Here is a 17,995-nt window from a genome sequence, read left to right as displayed (position 1 = left end):
CTCCTAAGTCTGGACCCCGCCCCCTTCGGGCCTACGAAAGAACTACAATCTCCAGAGGGCTCTAGCCACGCTCGCCCGCGGCTCTCTGAGGACTCCATTTCCCAGCTATCCCACTGCCGTGCGGACTGTACCCCTAAGCGCCCCCTCGCGGCGCTCCGTAGTTCCCGGCGGCCCTCGCGGCAGGCTGCGGGCGTCAGGGCAGTTCGTGATGGCCGCGGCTGGTTCCGCTGCCGTGTCAGGGGCAGGGACCCCAGTGGCGGGGCCCACAGGCCGCGACCTCTTTGCCGAGGGGCTCCTGGAGTTCCTGCGCCCCGCCGTGCAGCAGCTCGACTCTCACGTGCACGCGGTCAGGTGCTGGACCGGGCAGGCTGGGGGCGGGGCCTCTGGAACTGGCGGTGTAGGGGCGGGGCCGCGGAAGGAAGAGACCTGCTAAGTTCTGGAGACCAAGACAGATGCTGAACTGGAAACTGGTGCCGAGGCTGGGTAAAAGAGGCGCAAGGGCGTAGATGAGGCCTTTACGTGGAGGTTGGCTTGCTCCGGTGCTCGAGGGATAGGTAGGATTAGTTTCCCGCGTTCCAGTCACTGACCGTGTAGGCCTTTGTACCTCTTTGCAGAGAAAGCCAGGTAGAGCTCCGGGAACAAATTGACAACCTAGCTACAGGTGAGTGAGCACCCGGACGACCTAGAACCCTTGGACTCACTTTCACGAGCTTTGGTTTCCCAGACTTTAGGCTAGGTTTCTGTCACTTGTTTCCTCAATATGAGAACTACCCACGGACTCTAATTTCTGGGGCTATCGTAACGACAGAATGAAAGGGGGTGACGGGAAAGTGTCTGTGGTCACAAGAGAGACTGCAAGACTGTTTTTCATCCCGTACCTCTTTTAATATTCCCTAACAAAAAAATGAGCCATTAGATGTTGGTTACCCATTTCCTCTTCCCAGAACTTTGCCGGATCAATGAGGATCAGAAGGTGGCCCTGGATCTGGACCCCTATGTTAAGAAGCTGCTTAATGCCAGGCGACGAGTTGTCTTGGTGAACAATATTTTACAGAATGCCCAGGTAATAAAAAAAAAAAAAAGTTTCCTGGCAGAACACGGTGACATAATGAAATTTCAGTGTTTGGTGGGCTGAGGCAGGAAGGATGGCTGATGGCTGAGACTTGGAGCATAGCTTGGACTACACAAGGACTGTTAGATCACCCAGGGCTATATAGCAAGACCCTGGATCAAAACAAAACAAAATTCTAACAGTTCTTTATCCTGCTTTATGTCTTCAACACAGTGAAAGCCACCAAAAATTTTAACTACCAGGGAAAGGGGTGGAGTTAGCTAGTCTGATTTTTTAAAAAAGGCTCATTAACACCCCACCCCCATACTAGGCCTCAAACTCAGGTCTTCTACCATACTGGACAGGTAGGTACCCATAAACCAAATTCTTAATATCATTTACAGGCTTATAGGATTGACTTTTATAAGAGAGCCCAAACCGAGCCGGGTGGTGGTGGTGCACGCCTGTAATCCCAGCACTTGGGAGGCAGAGGCAGGTGGATCTCTGAGTTCGAGGCCAGCCTGGTCTCCAAAGTGAGTTCCAGGACAGCCTCCAAAGCTACAGAGAAACCCTGTCTTGAAAAACCAAAAAAATAAAAAAAGAGAGCCCAAACCAGCCCTGCGGTGGTGGTGCACACCTTTAACCTCAGGACTTGGGAGGCAGAGGCAGGCAGATCTCTAAGTTCAAGGCCAACCTGGTGTGCTGAGCAAGTTCCAGGACGGCCAGGGCTAGGATATCTTCAGGTAAAACCTTTTACAGCAGTCGTTAGATTCCCTGTCTTCCTGTCTCGTAGGAACGGCTAAGGCGATTAAACCACAGTGTTGCCAAGGAGACAGCTCGGAGGAGAGCAATGCTGGATTCAGGAGTTTACCCTCCTGGTTCTCCAAGCAAATAAGTGGGCCTGTGACCCGAGTACAAGTACTATTCTCCAGCTGCCTTGTTTTGGTAGACATGAGAAGATTCCAGGGAAGTTTGAACTGTGTACTCACTCATGTAGCAGCCTCAAGAAATGTGCATCCTGCAGGACTATTTCCTGAAGAACCTCCACTACAGCTTGTGCTTCCGGGGATAAGCCTCTACATTTGAGTTTTGTTTCAGAAGACAAGGCTCAATATGTAGCCCAGGCTGGCCTCAAACAAGAGGTCTTCTTAACCTTGGCCTCCTGAATGCTGGGATTATAGGCATGTGCCAGTGTGCTTGGCTCAAGCCTCTCTCTATATATTCCCACAGAGAATGTTAAGTAGGTTAGGCATCATGTGGTAGAAAAACACACCAGATTTAGTGCAGAAAGAATATTTCACTCCTCCTCTCCATGCTTTACCATCATTCCTCTCACGGTTATGACCTTTCCAGACTCATCTTTACATATATCCTATATATTTTAACATTTGGGTTAACTCTTCTTAGATCAAGTCACAACTGTTGCCTTCATTACTGAGCGTAACAAATGACATGAGGATCTAAAGTCAAGGGCAGAGAGCCTTGACAGCTGAGAGTCCCTAAGCTTTTGTGAATGATTTCTTTTTCTTTTAACAAGTTCTAATTTTAAGGACTGGAAGGACAGCTCAGTGATGTAAGAGCACTGGCTGTTCCTCCAGATGATAGTTCAGTTCCCAGGACCCGCACGGTCACTCACAGCAATCTACAATCCAGTTCCAGGGGTACAATGCACATAAAAAATTAAAGCTATAGCCGGGCGGTGGTGGCACACGCCTGTAATCCCAGCACTCGGGAGGCAGAGGCAGGTGGATCTCTGAGTTCGAGGCCAGCCTGGTCTACAGAGCAAGTCCAGGACAGGCTCCAAAGCTACAGAGAAACCCTGTCTCAAAAAACCAAAAAGAAAAAAAAAAAAAATTAAAGCTAAATATTTTGAGTTCCATCTTTTCCAGGCCTAGTTAACCAGTGTTGACCATCCTGTTACTGTCTTATTACTTGGACCTGGGCAAAGTTTCCTTTACCTGTAACTTCACTTGCTTTGTTTACAATTGAAGACGTAGGTAAAGTCAAAGTAATAATCTATCCTCTTGACTACCCTGGCTTGCGTATGTTAATAGTATTGTTCAGCATTATTAAATAAATGCTTGTATTGGTTATTTTATCAAAAAGGATTTATCTTGCTTTGTGGTTTCAAAGGGTTCAGGCCATGGTCACCGTGATCTGTTTCTGGGCCTACTGTCAGACATGATTGCATGCTAATCAAGTTTCTCCATCCCATGCTGGCCAAGAGAAGGGAATGCTGGGATTCTGCCTGTTTTCTCTTTCCTGTCATCCCTTTATTCTGTCCAGGCACCAGCTCATAGGATGGTTCAGGCACCAGCTCATTTAGGGTGGTCTTATTGCTCAGTCAACCCTCTACAGAAAACCAAGTGTGTCTTACCAATCTCCTAAGCCAAGCTGACATGAAAATTAACCATCACAATGCTTAAATGTATTCCAGTTTACTCTCAAACATAGAAAGATTCCAGGAGTCCACTACTTCTAATTTACAAAGTTTGAAATTACAAACTTTATAAATCTTTTATAATAAAAGATTCAACTTTAATTCTAAATGAAGTGTATAAAACGCAGAAATGGTTGAGCGACATATTGAAAAATAAGACCAAAAACCCTGCTAGGAAGTACTTTAATCATTTTTCTTAGAAAAAAAATTCTCAGACACTTGACACTTTACTTTTTTTTTTTTTTTTTTTTTTTTGAGCTGAGGACCGAACCCAGGGCCTTGGGCTTGCTAGGTATGCGCTCTACCACTGAGCTAAATCCCCAACCCAGTTTACAACATTTCAACAGGAAGTACTGGTTGGGAGTGGGTAGTTTTAAATACTGGGAATGTGTGGCATTCTGCTTCATTAGGGGGACAGATGGCATACACAGTCACAAACAGGAGACTTCTGGCTGCTCGGCCTCTATCAAGACAGTGGAATGACACACTTTTCTTTACAGCTTGTTTTCGTTCCTTCTATCTCCCATGCCACAGAAATGCCACCATATAAAGCCCCACGGCAGCTGGCTTAGGCTCATCTTTCCTTGGACAGCAAAGAGTAAAGGGAAGTTCACTCCTGAGTCTCCATACTTTCCTCTTCTTCCCCTTGAGGTGGCTCTTCTGTATTCTCCTCCTCCTCTTCTCCTTCCTTCTTCTCAGGTGGCTTCTCATAAGCCTTTTCTGAAGGTGTCACAATCACTCCATCCCAGGTAGATATTTCAGAAGCAAGATCTAGGTCATAGGTCAGAAAGATAAAACGCATTTCATACAGTTAGCTCAGTAAACTAAGTAAGCTGTATCCAGAAATAGCAGAGCACCTTAAGATACAGCTTCTCTAGAGATCAGAACCCCTGAACCACATCCCAAGGAGAACTCACAGCTGGCATCCCCCTCCTGGCCAAGGATCTTCCTAAAGCCTCCATGGGAGAGAATTCGAACCAGAGTCTGAGCTGTGTAGCAGACCATATCCTGAAGAACAAGGAGGGTAAAAATCAGCCAAAATAAAGGGGTAGACATGACTAACATCCATGTGAAAGAGATGAAGACAGTTTTTAATCTCAAGTTCACTCAGTCTTCAAGAGTCCCCAGTTCCCCTGACTTCTGGCCAGCACCCCATTCATTTCATGGTTGTGTTAATACCTGCTGTTCTAGGGTCATGACTGTGTGCACCCTGAAGTTGCCACTTTCACAGGGGTCAGTGATGCCCACTGACCCTGGCAGGAACAGTCCTGCAGCCAGAATCTGCAAGCAACGCCTGCAACACAAAGACATTTAGAAAGCACACAAAACAGCTTACAACCCAAACCCAAAGAAGCATGCTTTACCTGTATGCCACATTCAGGGCCAAAGGCTGTCTGGTGGGGTTGTTCATCACAGCATAGTGCCCCTGGAAGAGAGTAGTCTGGTAAGTGTGCTACCAACTGGCAATTCTATGTTCAAACAAACTACAACTTCAGGTAATGAGGAACACTAGCTGGAACGATGAGCCAAGAGCAGTAGAAAGCACACAGTATTCACACTAAGTACTGAAAACCTCAGTGAAGCAGTAACCTTCCAATCTTCCTACACTGTTCACCCACTAAACTTTGGTGGTGACAGGGTTCCCTAAGTCACACAAACTAGCTTCAAACTCAAAATGCTCCTGCCTCAGCCTGTCTAAGACTGACCAAAATTTCTCTTAAGCCTCATTCAATTTCTGATGTCGGTTCAAGAGTAAATCAAGCTGGGTGTGGTGGCACATCCTTTTAATCCAAGTACTCTGGAGGCAGAGGCAGGAGGATCTGTGTTCAAAGCCAGCCTGGTCTAGAGTGAGTTCCATGACAGCCAGGGCTGCCCAGAGAACCCTGTCTCCAAACTAACTAGCTACAGACAAAGAGTGACTCCAACTGTGCCCTTGTTCTTTCTTGCAGTACCTGCACCTGCACCAGGGGCCTATCACACACTAGACAAGCACTGCTACAGAGAGCTACATCCTCAGCCGCCTGTTTTTACTTACAAGTAGGTCAAGGATCCAGGGGGTGAGAGGCTCAAAACCAGGAAAACGAATCCTCAAGTCCTTTAGCAATCTGATGAGAACTTTAACTCTGAATGTAAGAGACCCACAGATTAGAGGTAATAACATCATACTGGTATGACTATACTATTTAGAGAACTTCATATACAGTGCCCACCAGCTGACTCAGCAGAGAAAGGCATTTGTTACTAAGTCTGACAAACCTGAGTTCAATCCTTGAGACTCACATGAAAGGAGAAAACTCCTTAAAACTGCCCTGAGACTAAACAACTGACCTGTGAATGTGCCTGTGATAAAATATTAATATATCCTCCTTCAATCTTGTTTACTTAGGTAAAAATCAAAACCCAAACATCACATCTGAAACAGTTCTGTCAGAGGAAGCAGGGGTGTGTACTGTTATCCATGTAGAGGCCAGAACCTCTACCCGCCTCAGGAAGGGCTGTCTCACATAAATAACAAATTAGACTCACGTGGACTGAGAAGCGTTTTCTTCAAACCAGCGGGCATGCCGGATGGCCGCTAAGGCGCTCTGCAACACCTTGATGTCCACTGAAGACAAACACAACAGACTAAGAAACTTTCCTATCAAGTATGCAATAGACTCAATCCTGGTACCTGTCCAGGAGTGTGGCAAGCCATGTATCCAAACACTATTGATCCTCACCAGCCAAATCAGAAAACAGGCAACATGCAACATACATATCTTTTCCAATAATCTATTATCCCTTCCAAATATTATACAGGCTTTTACTTTTATTTTAATTTTTCTTCAAGTTTTTTTCTTCTGCAATCCTTTTTAAGGCTTTGAAAATCTCACTAGGAAGCTGGTAAAACTATTTACAAATTGCAGAGAAAGTAAAATTCCTGCACAGTTAACTCAATGCTAAAATTTCCTGAAATCTTCAAAGCTTTGGCTGTCTCTTCTGCCAAAATGAGGAGAAGACTTACAATGAAGTTCTGGATCCAGTTTTCGGAGATTGGGTGGCACTGTCGTAATGAGAATTTTCACTGTAGCATCAGAAGAGCTAATTTCAAAGCCAGTTTCATTAGTCAGCATGGTCAAAACTAAAAGAACAAAATAATCAAAATATGTAAGACACATTTGTTCTGTTTTGCTTTTATTATTAAATTATATTTTAGAGCACCTGTAGCGTCCAAAGGACAACCTTTAGGAATCAGTTCTCTCCCTCCACCATGTAGGCCCAGGGAACAAACTCGGGTCACCAGGCTTGGTGGCAAGCACCTTTACTCACCGTACCATCTTGCTGACCCATTTTGCTTTTGAGACAAGATCTCATTTAGCTCAGGCTGCCTTTCAACTCACTGCATAGCCAAGGATGACTTTGAACTACTGACCCTCCTTCCTCTACCTCACTAGCATGTAGGAACATGTGCCACCAAATCTGGTGTATGTAATGCTGAATAATGATCTCAGACCTTCACACAGGCCAGACATGGACCGTGTGTCTAGGAAGCACAGTTCTTTTGTTCTGAGCACGCTCACTGTTCTGGCTGCATTAGAAACACAGTAAAGAGAAGAGTGTTTCTTTCTCGAAAACAGAGTGTGTTTCTTGTAAGGGAACTCAGTGTTGAATTCCTCTTCATAAACTGAGTTTAACCACATGCTGTCTCTTTTCCTACAAAGAACAGTTCTTTTCTGGTAAGCAAAGTCACTATTAGGCTCCCATTTTTGTTTTGTGACATTAGGTCTTACTGTGTATATAGTTCAGGCTGGCCTTAAATTACCAACCCCCTGCCCTAGCTTTTCAAATGCTGGGTTACAGGCGTGCCACACCTGGTTTAACAGGTAAGTTTTCTGGCAGTGGGTTATTTAACTTTTTTGGTTTGGGGGTTTTTTTGGTTTTTTGTTTTTGTGGTTTTTTTTTTTTTTTTTTTTTTTTTTCGAGACAGGGTTTCTCTGTATAGCTTTGCACCTTTCCTGGATCTCACTCTGTAGCCCAGGCTGGCCTCCAACTCACAGAGATACATCTGCCTCTGCCTCCCGAGTGCTGGGATTAAAGGCATGTGCCACCACCACCGCCCGGCTGTTATTTAACTTTTGATGCAAGATGTGTATGTATGTATAAGTAGCAAAGGCTGGTCTCAAACTCCAGACACTCTGCTTATGCCTCCAAAGTGCTAGGATTACAAGCATGCACCAAAACCATCAATAAGAGTTTAGATACCAGTCACTAGAAGGTGGCAGCAAGGAGGTCATCAGGTCAGTGGCCTACTGATCATCTAGCACATATAATAACAGGTATTGTGTTTAACCTCAACACCATACATACATACACAAATTCAAGCTAAGGGTTATTTCTGAATTACAGAGTTTTAAAACAGAAATCAGAATTCAGTGGTGCATACCCATCTATGATTCTAGCACTTGGGAGGCTAAGGCAGGAGAATTGTAAGTTAGGCCAGCCTGGGCTACAGAGTAAGTCTTTGTCTTCATAACCCACCCTTCATAATAAAATGAATACTTGAGACTCTTGCTAACCTTTGACCGACACAAACCTGACTGTGAGCCCGGCTGTGGCTGTCACTACATAGACATTGGGCACAAACACAGACCTGAGGGGTCCTGTGCTCTCAGGCCTTCCATGACCTACATGGACCTGACGGTTGTGGGCTCAGCTTCTGTTGTCATTATATAGACATGGAGGACAAACTCAGACCTTCTGAGGGGTCCTGTGCTCTCAGGCTTTCCACGACTTTGTTCCCCAGAGCAGCAACAGCTTCCACTAGATGGGAAAAAAGGACATTATGAATGTTACAGTAAGACATTTTATGGATATTTCTTCTATCAGTAAACAACTTGACATTTCCATTTATACCCCACAGACCAAGCTTACTCAACTAGAATGAACACTCTGGCCAGGGGAACGAAAGCCTGACATGAGAATTGGAAGTCTCAAGCAACAAGAATCCTTAGATTCTTTTTACTTTTTCTTTCTTTTTAAAATTTTTTTATTTTTCGAGACAGGGTTTCTCTGTGTAGCCTTGGCTGTCCTGGAACTCTCTCTGTAGCCCAGGCTGGCTTCGAACTCAAGAGATCTGCCTGCCTCTGCCTCCCGAGTGCTGGGACTACCACCGCCAACCAATTTACACGTCTTCTTTCTACAGCAGTGTTCCCAGGTCAGTGGCATTAGGACATGTGGGCTAGGCAAACTGTCTTCAGTGAGGTCAGGGTCTGTCCTAGGTGCTCTAGGTGTTCCTGAGCACCTCTGCCCTGTCCCTATGGATGCCAGCACTCGCTGGTTGAGATAGTCAATCATGTGTCTAGACATAATCAATGTCTCACAGGGAGCAAAACTGATTCCAGTTGGTAGACGTGGACTCCAGTACTGGCCACAACTTGTTCTAGACATGTACTACTGTTTGTCACTTATCACTCCAATTGCATTAAAAAATTAAAAATCCCAGCATTCAGGAGGCAGAGGCAAGCAGACATCTGAGTTGGAGGCCAGCCTCGTCTACACAGTGAATTCCAGGACAGCCAGACCTACATAATGAAACCTTGTCTCAAACAAATAAATTTACTATTTTCTTTTCACACATGCATACTCACACACAAATAAATGAATAAATAAACTAACAAATAAATCTGGGCTTTAATTCTTTTTTTTCTCCCCCAAGACAAGGTTTCTTTGTGTAGTTTTAGTGCCTGTCCTGTATCTCACTCTGTAGACCAGGCTGGCCTCAAACTCAGAGATCTGCCTGGCTCTGCCTCCCAAGTGCTGGAATTAAAGGTGTGTGCCTGTGCCACCGCCACCCGGCCTGAGCTTTAATTATTAATATTCCTAAATCTAACCTCAATGTTTAAGAAAGTGGGCTGGAGAGATGGCTTAGAGGTTAAGAGTACTTGTTCAGCAGGGTGGTGGCATGTCCAAGGCCATGTCTCATCCCCAACAGAGAAAAGCAAGAGGTACACTCACATGTTGGCAGGATCTTTAGTATGACCACCAAGTCTGCCACATTGTGTCCTGTAGTCATTGTTCCCTTTTTATAGGATCCCACCTGGCGGACTTCTTCAATTTGCTGTTGAAAAAAAAAAAAAAAAACAAAGGTGCTGAGTCCCCACAGAACTGCTTCAGCAGCCTTAATACTCAGATTTCAAAGCAGCCACAATGAAATCACATCCCCCAAACAACCACACTGACTAGACCAGTGAAACAAATCCTGTCCTTAAGATCAGGAGTTCCAGAATGCCCCTGTACTTTTCCATTTGGGGCTTTGATTTGAAAGATTAACAGGCAAGGGCCAAGGAAATTTCCATACCACCAAGGGTGCCTTTCTAGGATTAATTCATCAAAAACTCACCACTTCAAATGTCCCCGGAGCCACTATCAAGTTGTCAATCACATTGTTTATTTTTGTCACCAAAGAAAGGATAGAAGCCTAAAAAACATCACAAAGCAAAAGTACCCTCAAACACAAAACAACATGTTTAATCTGTCTGAATCATCACCAGACTCTCCACCTACAGTAAGAAGGGGGTGAACAATTCAACACTGGAGGAATTTGGGCTCTGACAGCACCCTTGACAGGAATCAAACCCAGGACCTCAAGTGTGTTAGGTAAGTGGTCTACCACCGGCTTACATCCTAGGCAAGATAACACTCTTCTTAACAGGTGGACTACTAATCTTTCATGATTTTTTTTTTTTATTTCACATGTACATTGGTGTTTTTGCCTACATGTATGTCTGTGTGAGGCTATCAGATCGCATGGAACTGGACTTACGACAGCTGTGAGCTGTCATGTGGGTGCTGGGAATTGAACCCGGGTCCTCTGGAAGAGCAGCCAGTGCTCTTAACCACTGAACCATCTCTCCAGCCTAACTCTTAACTCTTTAGGCCCTTAGCACAGACTCAGGGAAGAACATACCTGCTCAGCAGAATTGGGGGCAAGGTCCTGATTCCTCTTCAGCAAGGCTTCACTGAAAGACGTTTCATCGGGTGCAGGCTTGACTCGAGGAAAAGCCATTTCACACTAAACCAGAAATTAAACTGTTATTTACCAAAAATAATATACAGAAGGTTTTTTTCTGATACTCAATAGAAAAAAAATTGTTATACACTTGTAACCCCAGTCCTTTCAAGACAAGCAGAATCAACAGTTCAGCATCAGCCTGCACTACATGAGACCTGGTTTCAAAATATATAAACAGGACCCAATGAAACGGCTTGATAATAAAGGCCCTGAGTTATCAATACCCAGAGAACCAAATCCTGCAAGTTGTCCTCTGATCGCCACACATTTGCTGTGATGTACATATGATAATAAATATAATAAAAACACTATCATCATCATCATCATCATCATCATCACTACCTGTTTTGGGGGGACAGGGGTTTTCTCTTTGTATTCCTGGCTGTCCTGGAACTCACTCTGTAGACCAGGCTGGCCTCAAACTCAGAGATCTGAATGCCTCTGCCTCCCAAGTACTGGGATTGAAGGCGTGTGCCACCATTGCCCAGCTATAAAAATATCTCTAAAAAAATAAAAATAGGAGGGCTGGAGAGATGGCTTAGTGGTTAAGAGCACTGGCTGCTCTTTCAGAGGACATGGTTTCAATTCCCAGCACCCACATGGCAGCTCACAATAGTCTGTAACTCCAGTTCCCTCACACAGACACAAATGTAGGCAAAACACTAACATACATAAAATAAAAATAAATCACTTACATAATAAGAAGAATAAAAAAATAGGGGCTAGAAGTCAGGTGTGGTGGCACCTGATTCCAGCACTCAGGAGGCAGATGGATGGATCTCTGTGAGTTCAAGGCCAGCATGGTCTACAGAGTGAATTCAGGACAGCCAGGGCTACACAGAGAAACCCTGTCTCAAAAAAACAAAACACCTGGGGGGTGGGGGGAGCCTGGGGAGAAGACTCAGCAGTTAGGAATACTTGCTCTTCTTACAGAGGGCCCAGGTTCAGTTCACAATACCTACACAGAGCTCACAGCGACCTATAATTTCAGTTCTAAGGACTCTGACTCCTGCTTCAGCCTCCACTATTACTAGTACTAGGCATGTGTATGGTGCACATACATACACTCACACATAAACCTCTGGAATAACCCCCATCCCCCACCCAAAATTCTACCTTTGATTCTGTTCTTCCATCTGCTCTATTTCAAAGCCATTACACCCAGCTTGCAACACTTGCTCTTACTTTTTAACTCCTTTGGATGTTCAAGTCCAAATATAAATAGGAAGAACCTAATTCAAGTTCTCATTACACTGTTGCTCTGGTCTGTTTTTTTTTGATACAGGTTCTATTTTATCATAGGCTGGCCTGAACTTGCTATGTAGCTGATGCTGACATTAAACTTTCCTCCTGCCTCTGCCTCCTGTATGCTTGAATCACAGGTGTGTACCTCCATACCTGACATATGAAATGCCCTGAGCTCTGCGCATACTAGGCAAGCACTCTACAACTGAGCTACATCAGCCCACATTCTCATTACCCTTATATTAAAAGAAATAACCGCGGGGGGGGGGGGGGGCACACGCCTGTAACCCCAGCACTCGGGAGGCAGAGGCAGATGGATCTCTGTGAGTTCGAGGCCAGCCTGGTCTACAGAGCTAGTCTAGGACAGGCTCCAAAGCTGCAGAGAAACCATTTTGAGAGGAAAAAAAAAAAAAAAGAAAGAAAGAAATAGCCTAGAGGCTGGGGAGAGAGCTCAAATTGGTTCCTAACACACACATGGCATCTCACAACCTCTGACAACCTCTTCTAGCCTTCAAGTGAACCAGGCATGCAAAGGGGTAAACATACATACACATGAAATAAAAATAATCCTCTGTGAAGTCGGGGTGTGGTGATGTACACCTTTAATCTGGGGTGGGGACAGAGGCAAGCAGATCTCTAGAGTTCAAGGCCAACCTGTTCTACAGAGTAATTTCTAGGACAGCCAATGCTTCAGAGAAAGACCCAGTCCAGGGGTAGGAAAAAAAAAAAATCCACCACTTGTGGTAGTATATACCTTTAGCAGTGAGGAGGCAGAGGCAGGCAGATCTCTGCAAGTTCCAGGCCAGCCAAAATTATATATACAGGCATTGTCTCAAAAATAAATAAGCTGGGCGGTGGTAGTGCACACCTTTAGTCCAGGCCAGCCTGGTCTACAAAGCGAGTTCCAGAATAGTCTCCAAAGCTACACAGAGAAACCCTATCTCAAAAAACCAATAAGTAAATAAACAAATCCTAAAAATTACTGTATTTATATTATAATAAAATATTACAATCAAACTGTAAAGGAATTATCTTCTCTGCCCTGCTTATACTGTTTTCTGTTTTGTTCTTGTTGAGATAGTTCACTATAGTAGCCCAAGCTGGCCTTGAACTTTGAACAGGGTCCTCCTGCCTCAGGATCCATTACTGGGGTTACAAAGGGATCACAAAAGGATTACAGTCACTTTGAAGACTAGCTGGCCAACTGGTTTGTTTTTAAAGATTTATTATTTATTGTGAATGTGTTGAGTGTCTCAGTGTATGTCTGTGCACCCTATGTCTGGGAGCCTGTGGAAGTCAACAGAGACATGAGATTCTCTGGAACTAGAGTTATAGACAAATGTGCACTGTGATGTTGGTGCTGGGAATCAAACCTGTGTTTGCGACTAGAGCCATATTACATACATGTATGTATGTGTGTATACACACACACACACACACACACACACACTCAGAGTATATAACAATAATAAAATAAAACTAGAAATTAGAGTTGTAACAGGGTTAGCATGCTAAAGGCCCTGGATTCAAATCTCTAGCACTCAAACTAAATACATAAAAACTTAAGTCAAACATGACAGTGCATGCCTATAGTCCCAGCACTCAGGAGGCTGAGACAGGAGGATGGTGCATTTGCCGTCAGCTTGGTCTACACTGTGAGTTCCACACCAGCCAGGCATACAGAGAAAGACCCTCTTTTCAAACAAAACACTACATCCATTCATGAATCTACTCCAAACAATATTTAACTTCATTAACAAGGATATTCTGTTATTTCTCCATCTGTAAATGAGCAGTGGTCAGTCAAGTCCTCCAAAGCCAAATACTCACCAAATAGAAATCAAAAGGGATATGGGGCACAAAAGGCCTGAACCTGAAACACGAAAATAATCCAAAATTATTCAAACAGAAAGCAAGTGAGAGGTATACAATGCACCAACTTTGTCTTTTAAGAATTTGAGCCGGGCATGGTGGCACACACCTTTAACCCCAGCACTCGGGAGGCAGAGGCAGGAGGATCTCTGTGAGTTGGAGGCCAGCCTGGTCTACAGAATGAGTTCCAGGACAGGCACCGAAACTACACAGAGAAACCCTGCCTGCGGGGGAAATGGGGGGAGACTTTCACAAAATCAGGTACAATAGTCCACTCCAAACTCCAACAAACCAGGGCAAAGATGCAAACAGCCACACTCACCCTCCTCCAGGGCCTCCTCTGGAACCAAAGCGCCCACCACGACCACGTCCTCTGTCACCCCTAAAAACACACACATTTTACTTTCACCTCGCTGAAAAACATCTCCATCATACAAGCCAAGTTATTTCAATTTGACTTACCTCAACTGCTTCCAACTATGGAAGTCGCTTCTCCCCAATTCCAAACGGTGCCCAGCCCCACCCCCATGACGTCCTAATTCTGGATTTTTGTTTTTGAGCAGGGGTCTCCGGTATGCCTGGCTGCCTTACCTCCCAAGTGCTGTGACTGCGGCGTGTGACACCACAGCCGACTTCTAATTCTGGATTTTATCAACGCTCACATCAGGAAAACACGAGGTCCAGACCCTGACACACATACCCCTCCCAAGTAATCCACGACCGTGAGGCAAACTAAGTAAAGTGACTTCTCTTTTATTAACACAGCGTAACAGTTACCAGAACATCCTATTGGTCAAACACTAAAACAAAATGCGCAGCGCTCCCGTCACCTCACTGCACGCCGAGGATGCTTTCTGGTCAGCGAAGACACTCCTTTACACCACCCCGAGACCAGGGGCTACCCCAACTCCCCCGCTGGGCCCCGGCCCCCTGCGGGCCCGATTCCCCGCCTCCACCAGCCTCCTGCAGCTCCGTTCACGCCGGCCAGGTTTTCCGCCGGCCGCCCAGACACAGGCCCTCGGCCCTCCGCCTCCGTTTCAGCCCGCCCTCCCGAGGTGTCTGGAGGAACCTTCCAACACCTCTATCCACTTACCTCATGGTCCGCTTAATCCTGAACAATGGAGGCCACTCAACCGCCCTTCCCCTGGAAGAATCAGGTCCGCAAAGAACCGTCTGCCGCGGCGTCCCAACAAACGCCAGCGCGATAGGCTCCCGCCTCGCTCTGTCCTTCTTGCTTATTGGTTGATTCAGCAACCAATCAAAAATGCCCTATAAAGAGCCAACCAATAAGAAAACATAACGGAGATGAAGGCAATTTTCCCCACTGGCGATAGGGGGCGTTCAGAATTCGGGACAGTGAACTGGAAAAGTTCTTCTAGGGAAAAACAACCTCAGTAGCCAGTGGGTAGCAGAGTGGCGCAGCGGAAGCGTGCTGGGCCCATAACCCAGAGGTCGATGGATCGAAACCATCCTCTGCTATCGGAGACTTACGTTTTGTTATGGGCACCTTCTTCGTTTTGATGATACAAAAAGAAAAAACCCTTATTTTTCTGCAGTAAGAAACGTTCTTTTTCTTCTCCAACATTTTTCGGTTTTGCTTTTTCCAGACAGAGTATTGCTTGGTCACTCCGGCTTACATACTACTCGTTAATGAGCCTCACTCTCAGCAATCTTCACGCCTTAGCCTCCCAAGCGCCGGCTTTTCAATCGTGTGCCACCTCACCTGAAAAGATAGCTTTTACCCTATGAAAATACCAGGAATAATTTAGTTTCATTTACCACAATCATTCCTTCGATATTATTACTGTTATACGATTCTTTTTTATTGAAAAAAATTTTCATACACTCTATTTTGATCATGTATTTCCCCTCCCCCAGTTCCACCCAGATCCTCCGCACTTCGCTGTATTACGTGATTCTGACAAGTACTGATGTACCGTTTACTTTTGTAGGCATGTATTCCTTCCAAGTAACCTATCCCCACCTAGATTAAAATAAAGAATATTTTTATCGGGTCGGCAAGGTGGCTCAGCGGGTATAAGCTGCTGAGACCCACGTGGTAGGAAAAAAGCGGCGACTTCTGCATACCATCCTGCGACCTCACTATGTGTGCTGTGGGTGCTATGGGTGACACCCATAAGAAAAGCATAAATAATTTTAACAGAATTTTTTTTCAAAAGAAATATTTTGGCAGAGCATGGTGGAACACGCCTTTAATTCCAGCACCTGAATGACAGCGGCAGGAGGATCTCTGTGAGTTCCAGGTCTACATAACCGGTCCATGCCAGATAGTGAGATACTGTCTCAAAAAACAATAGTTTATGACCTCAGAAAGCTAACCATTCTGGATTTCTACTATCATGGGTTAGGTTTGCTTTTACGGTTTGTCTGTTTGTTTATCAGGACCGAAGAACTAGCTCAGAGACAGCTCAGCAGTTAAGAGCATGCACTGCTCTTGCGGGGGAGTGGAGTTTAACTGTTCTCTTTCCGCCTTTGGGGCATTGCACACAAAAGCGCGCGCGCGCACACACACACACACACACACACACACACACACACACACACACACAATTTATTTACTTTTATTTGTTTTTCGAGACAGGGTTTCTCTGTGTAGCTTTGCGCCTTTTCTGGAACTCCCTCTCTAGCCCAGGCTGGCCTCGAACTCACAGAGATCCACCTGCCTCTGTGAGTGCTGGGATTAAAGGAGTGTGCCACCACCGCTGGCCTACATAAACATAATTTAAAATAAATGAATGAATGAGTGAGTGAGTGAGTGAGTGAGTGAGTGAGTGAGTGAGTGAGTGAGTGAATGAATAGTAAATCTTAGAGCCAGGTGTAGTGGTGCACTCCTTTAATCCCAGCAGAGGCAGGCAGATCTCTGAGTTCAAGACCAGCCCGTTCTACAGAGTGAGTTCCAGGAAAGCCAGGGCTACATGCCTTGAAAAATAATAATAATAATTTTTTTTTTTAATTTAGGGGCTGGAGAGATGGCTCAGCAGTTGAAAGCACTTGTTACTCTTGCAGAGGAGGAGGTGTCAACTCCCATCACCCACCTCGTGACTTACAACTGTCTGTACCAGGGGGTACAAGGTGGTCTTCTGACCTCCACAGGTGTTAGACATGCATGTGGTGCACAGACATACATGTGTGCAAAACACTCATATACATAAAATAAGTAAATGTAAAAAGTATTTTTAAGCTGTTGTTTAAAAAAAAGTGTTTATTCGTTATTGTGTGTGCATGATTTGAGGGTAGGTAGCCAGGAGGTTGTGCCACAGCCATGTCCCACTGAGTCTTTCACATCCTTAGGACCTACTCCACAAAGTCTCTATGTACACCTGCATCTGGAACTTGCCAAGTTAGCCTAGTCATCATAACCCCTCCTCCTGCATGCAGTCTGCCAAATGCCGCTGAGATTACACCCCAGCTTGTGTGATTACACCCAGCTTCCCAGCTATGTCTGTTATTTTCTTTTAATTTTTAAATTCTTACATTTATTTTTCTATACTTTTTCGTGTATGTGTGTGTGTGTGTGTATGTGTGCGCGCGCGCGCGCGCATGCCATGGCATGCAAGTGGAGATCAGAGGACAACTTGCTGGAGTCAGTTCTCTGCTTCCACCCTAGAGGTCCTGGAGACTGAACTCAAGTCCTCATGCTTTACAGCAAGTATCTTTACATCTGGATGACCCCACCTTGGGGATGAGGGTGGGGAGTGCAGGGGGTGGGCTTCTGGCTTCTTTCACTTGTTCCATGGCGAGACTCTTCTGCATTTTTGGAGTTTGGTATTTTGCTTTGTTTATCTTTGATTTTGTATTTATTATTAATTTTTTTTATGTGCATTGGTGGTTTGCCTGCATGTAGGAGCCATGAGTTTTGTTGCTGTTGTTGTTGTTGTTGTTTGGGGTTTTTTGTTTGTTGTTTTTTTCAAGATAGGGTTTCTCTTTGTAGACCAAGCTGGCCTCAAACTCACAGAGATCCATCTGCCTCTGCCTCCCAAGTGCTGGGATTAAAGACAGGAATCACCACCACTGCCTTGCTTTTGTTTTTTGACACAGTGTCTCCTGTGTAGCTCTGGCTGACCTCGAACTCACCGAGATCTACCTCCTCTGCCTCCCAAGTGCTGGGAGTTAAGGCGTGTGCCACCATTGTTTTTCTTATTTCACCAGATATCTGACATTTTGCTCAGTGCATTATTTACCGGATTCTTTTTTTTTAATTTATTTATTTATTATGTATACAATATTCTGTCTGCATGTATCCCTGCAGACCAGAAGAGGGCACCAGATCTCATCACAGATGGTTGTGAGCCACCATGTGTTTCTGGGAATTGAA

The 17,995-nt window shown here is 45.0% G+C and overlaps 2 protein-coding genes and 1 non-coding gene across 3 annotated transcripts; 2 read left to right on the top strand and 1 right to left on the bottom strand.

Annotated features, from left to right (window-relative positions):
- Positions 1-171: 171 nt before the first annotated feature.
- Positions 172-2,731, top strand: Snapin (SNAP associated protein). The gene is made up of 4 exons (XM_036190552.1): positions 172-351; positions 615-661; positions 945-1,063; positions 1,845-2,731. The coding sequence occupies exons 1-4, from the start codon at positions 209-211 to the stop codon at positions 1,944-1,946; spliced, it is 411 nt and encodes a 136-aa protein (XP_036046445.1). The 5' UTR covers positions 172-208; the 3' UTR covers positions 1,947-2,731.
- A 1,041-nt stretch (positions 2,732-3,772) lies between these two features.
- Ilf2 (interleukin enhancer binding factor 2) lies at positions 3,773-14,875 on the bottom strand. Its single transcript, XM_036191459.1, has 14 exons — positions 14,753-14,875; positions 13,982-14,041; positions 13,618-13,660; positions 10,438-10,542; positions 9,871-9,948; positions 9,486-9,588; positions 8,226-8,291; positions 6,496-6,612; positions 6,018-6,096; positions 5,527-5,614; positions 4,856-4,917; positions 4,671-4,785; positions 4,409-4,499; positions 3,773-4,262 (listed from the first exon to the last, which is right to left on the bottom strand). Exons 1-14 carry the CDS (start codon positions 14,755-14,757, stop codon positions 4,102-4,104), a joined length of 1,173 nt encoding a protein of 390 aa, XP_036047352.1. The 5' UTR covers positions 14,758-14,875; the 3' UTR covers positions 3,773-4,101.
- Positions 14,876-15,066: 191 nt separating this feature from the next.
- Trnam-cau lies at positions 15,067-15,138 on the top strand. The gene has a single exon. It is a non-coding gene; the product is annotated as a tRNA-Met (tRNA).
- The last annotated feature ends 2,857 nt before the right edge of the window (positions 15,139-17,995 follow it).

Source organism: Onychomys torridus, chromosome 6 (genome assembly GCF_903995425.1).
Source record: "Onychomys torridus chromosome 6, mOncTor1.1, whole genome shotgun sequence".
Lineage (NCBI taxonomy): Eukaryota > Metazoa > Chordata > Mammalia > Rodentia > Cricetidae > Onychomys > Onychomys torridus.
The sequence above is the reverse complement of the archived record's forward strand: the minus strand, read 5'-3'. Positions and strand labels throughout refer to the sequence as shown.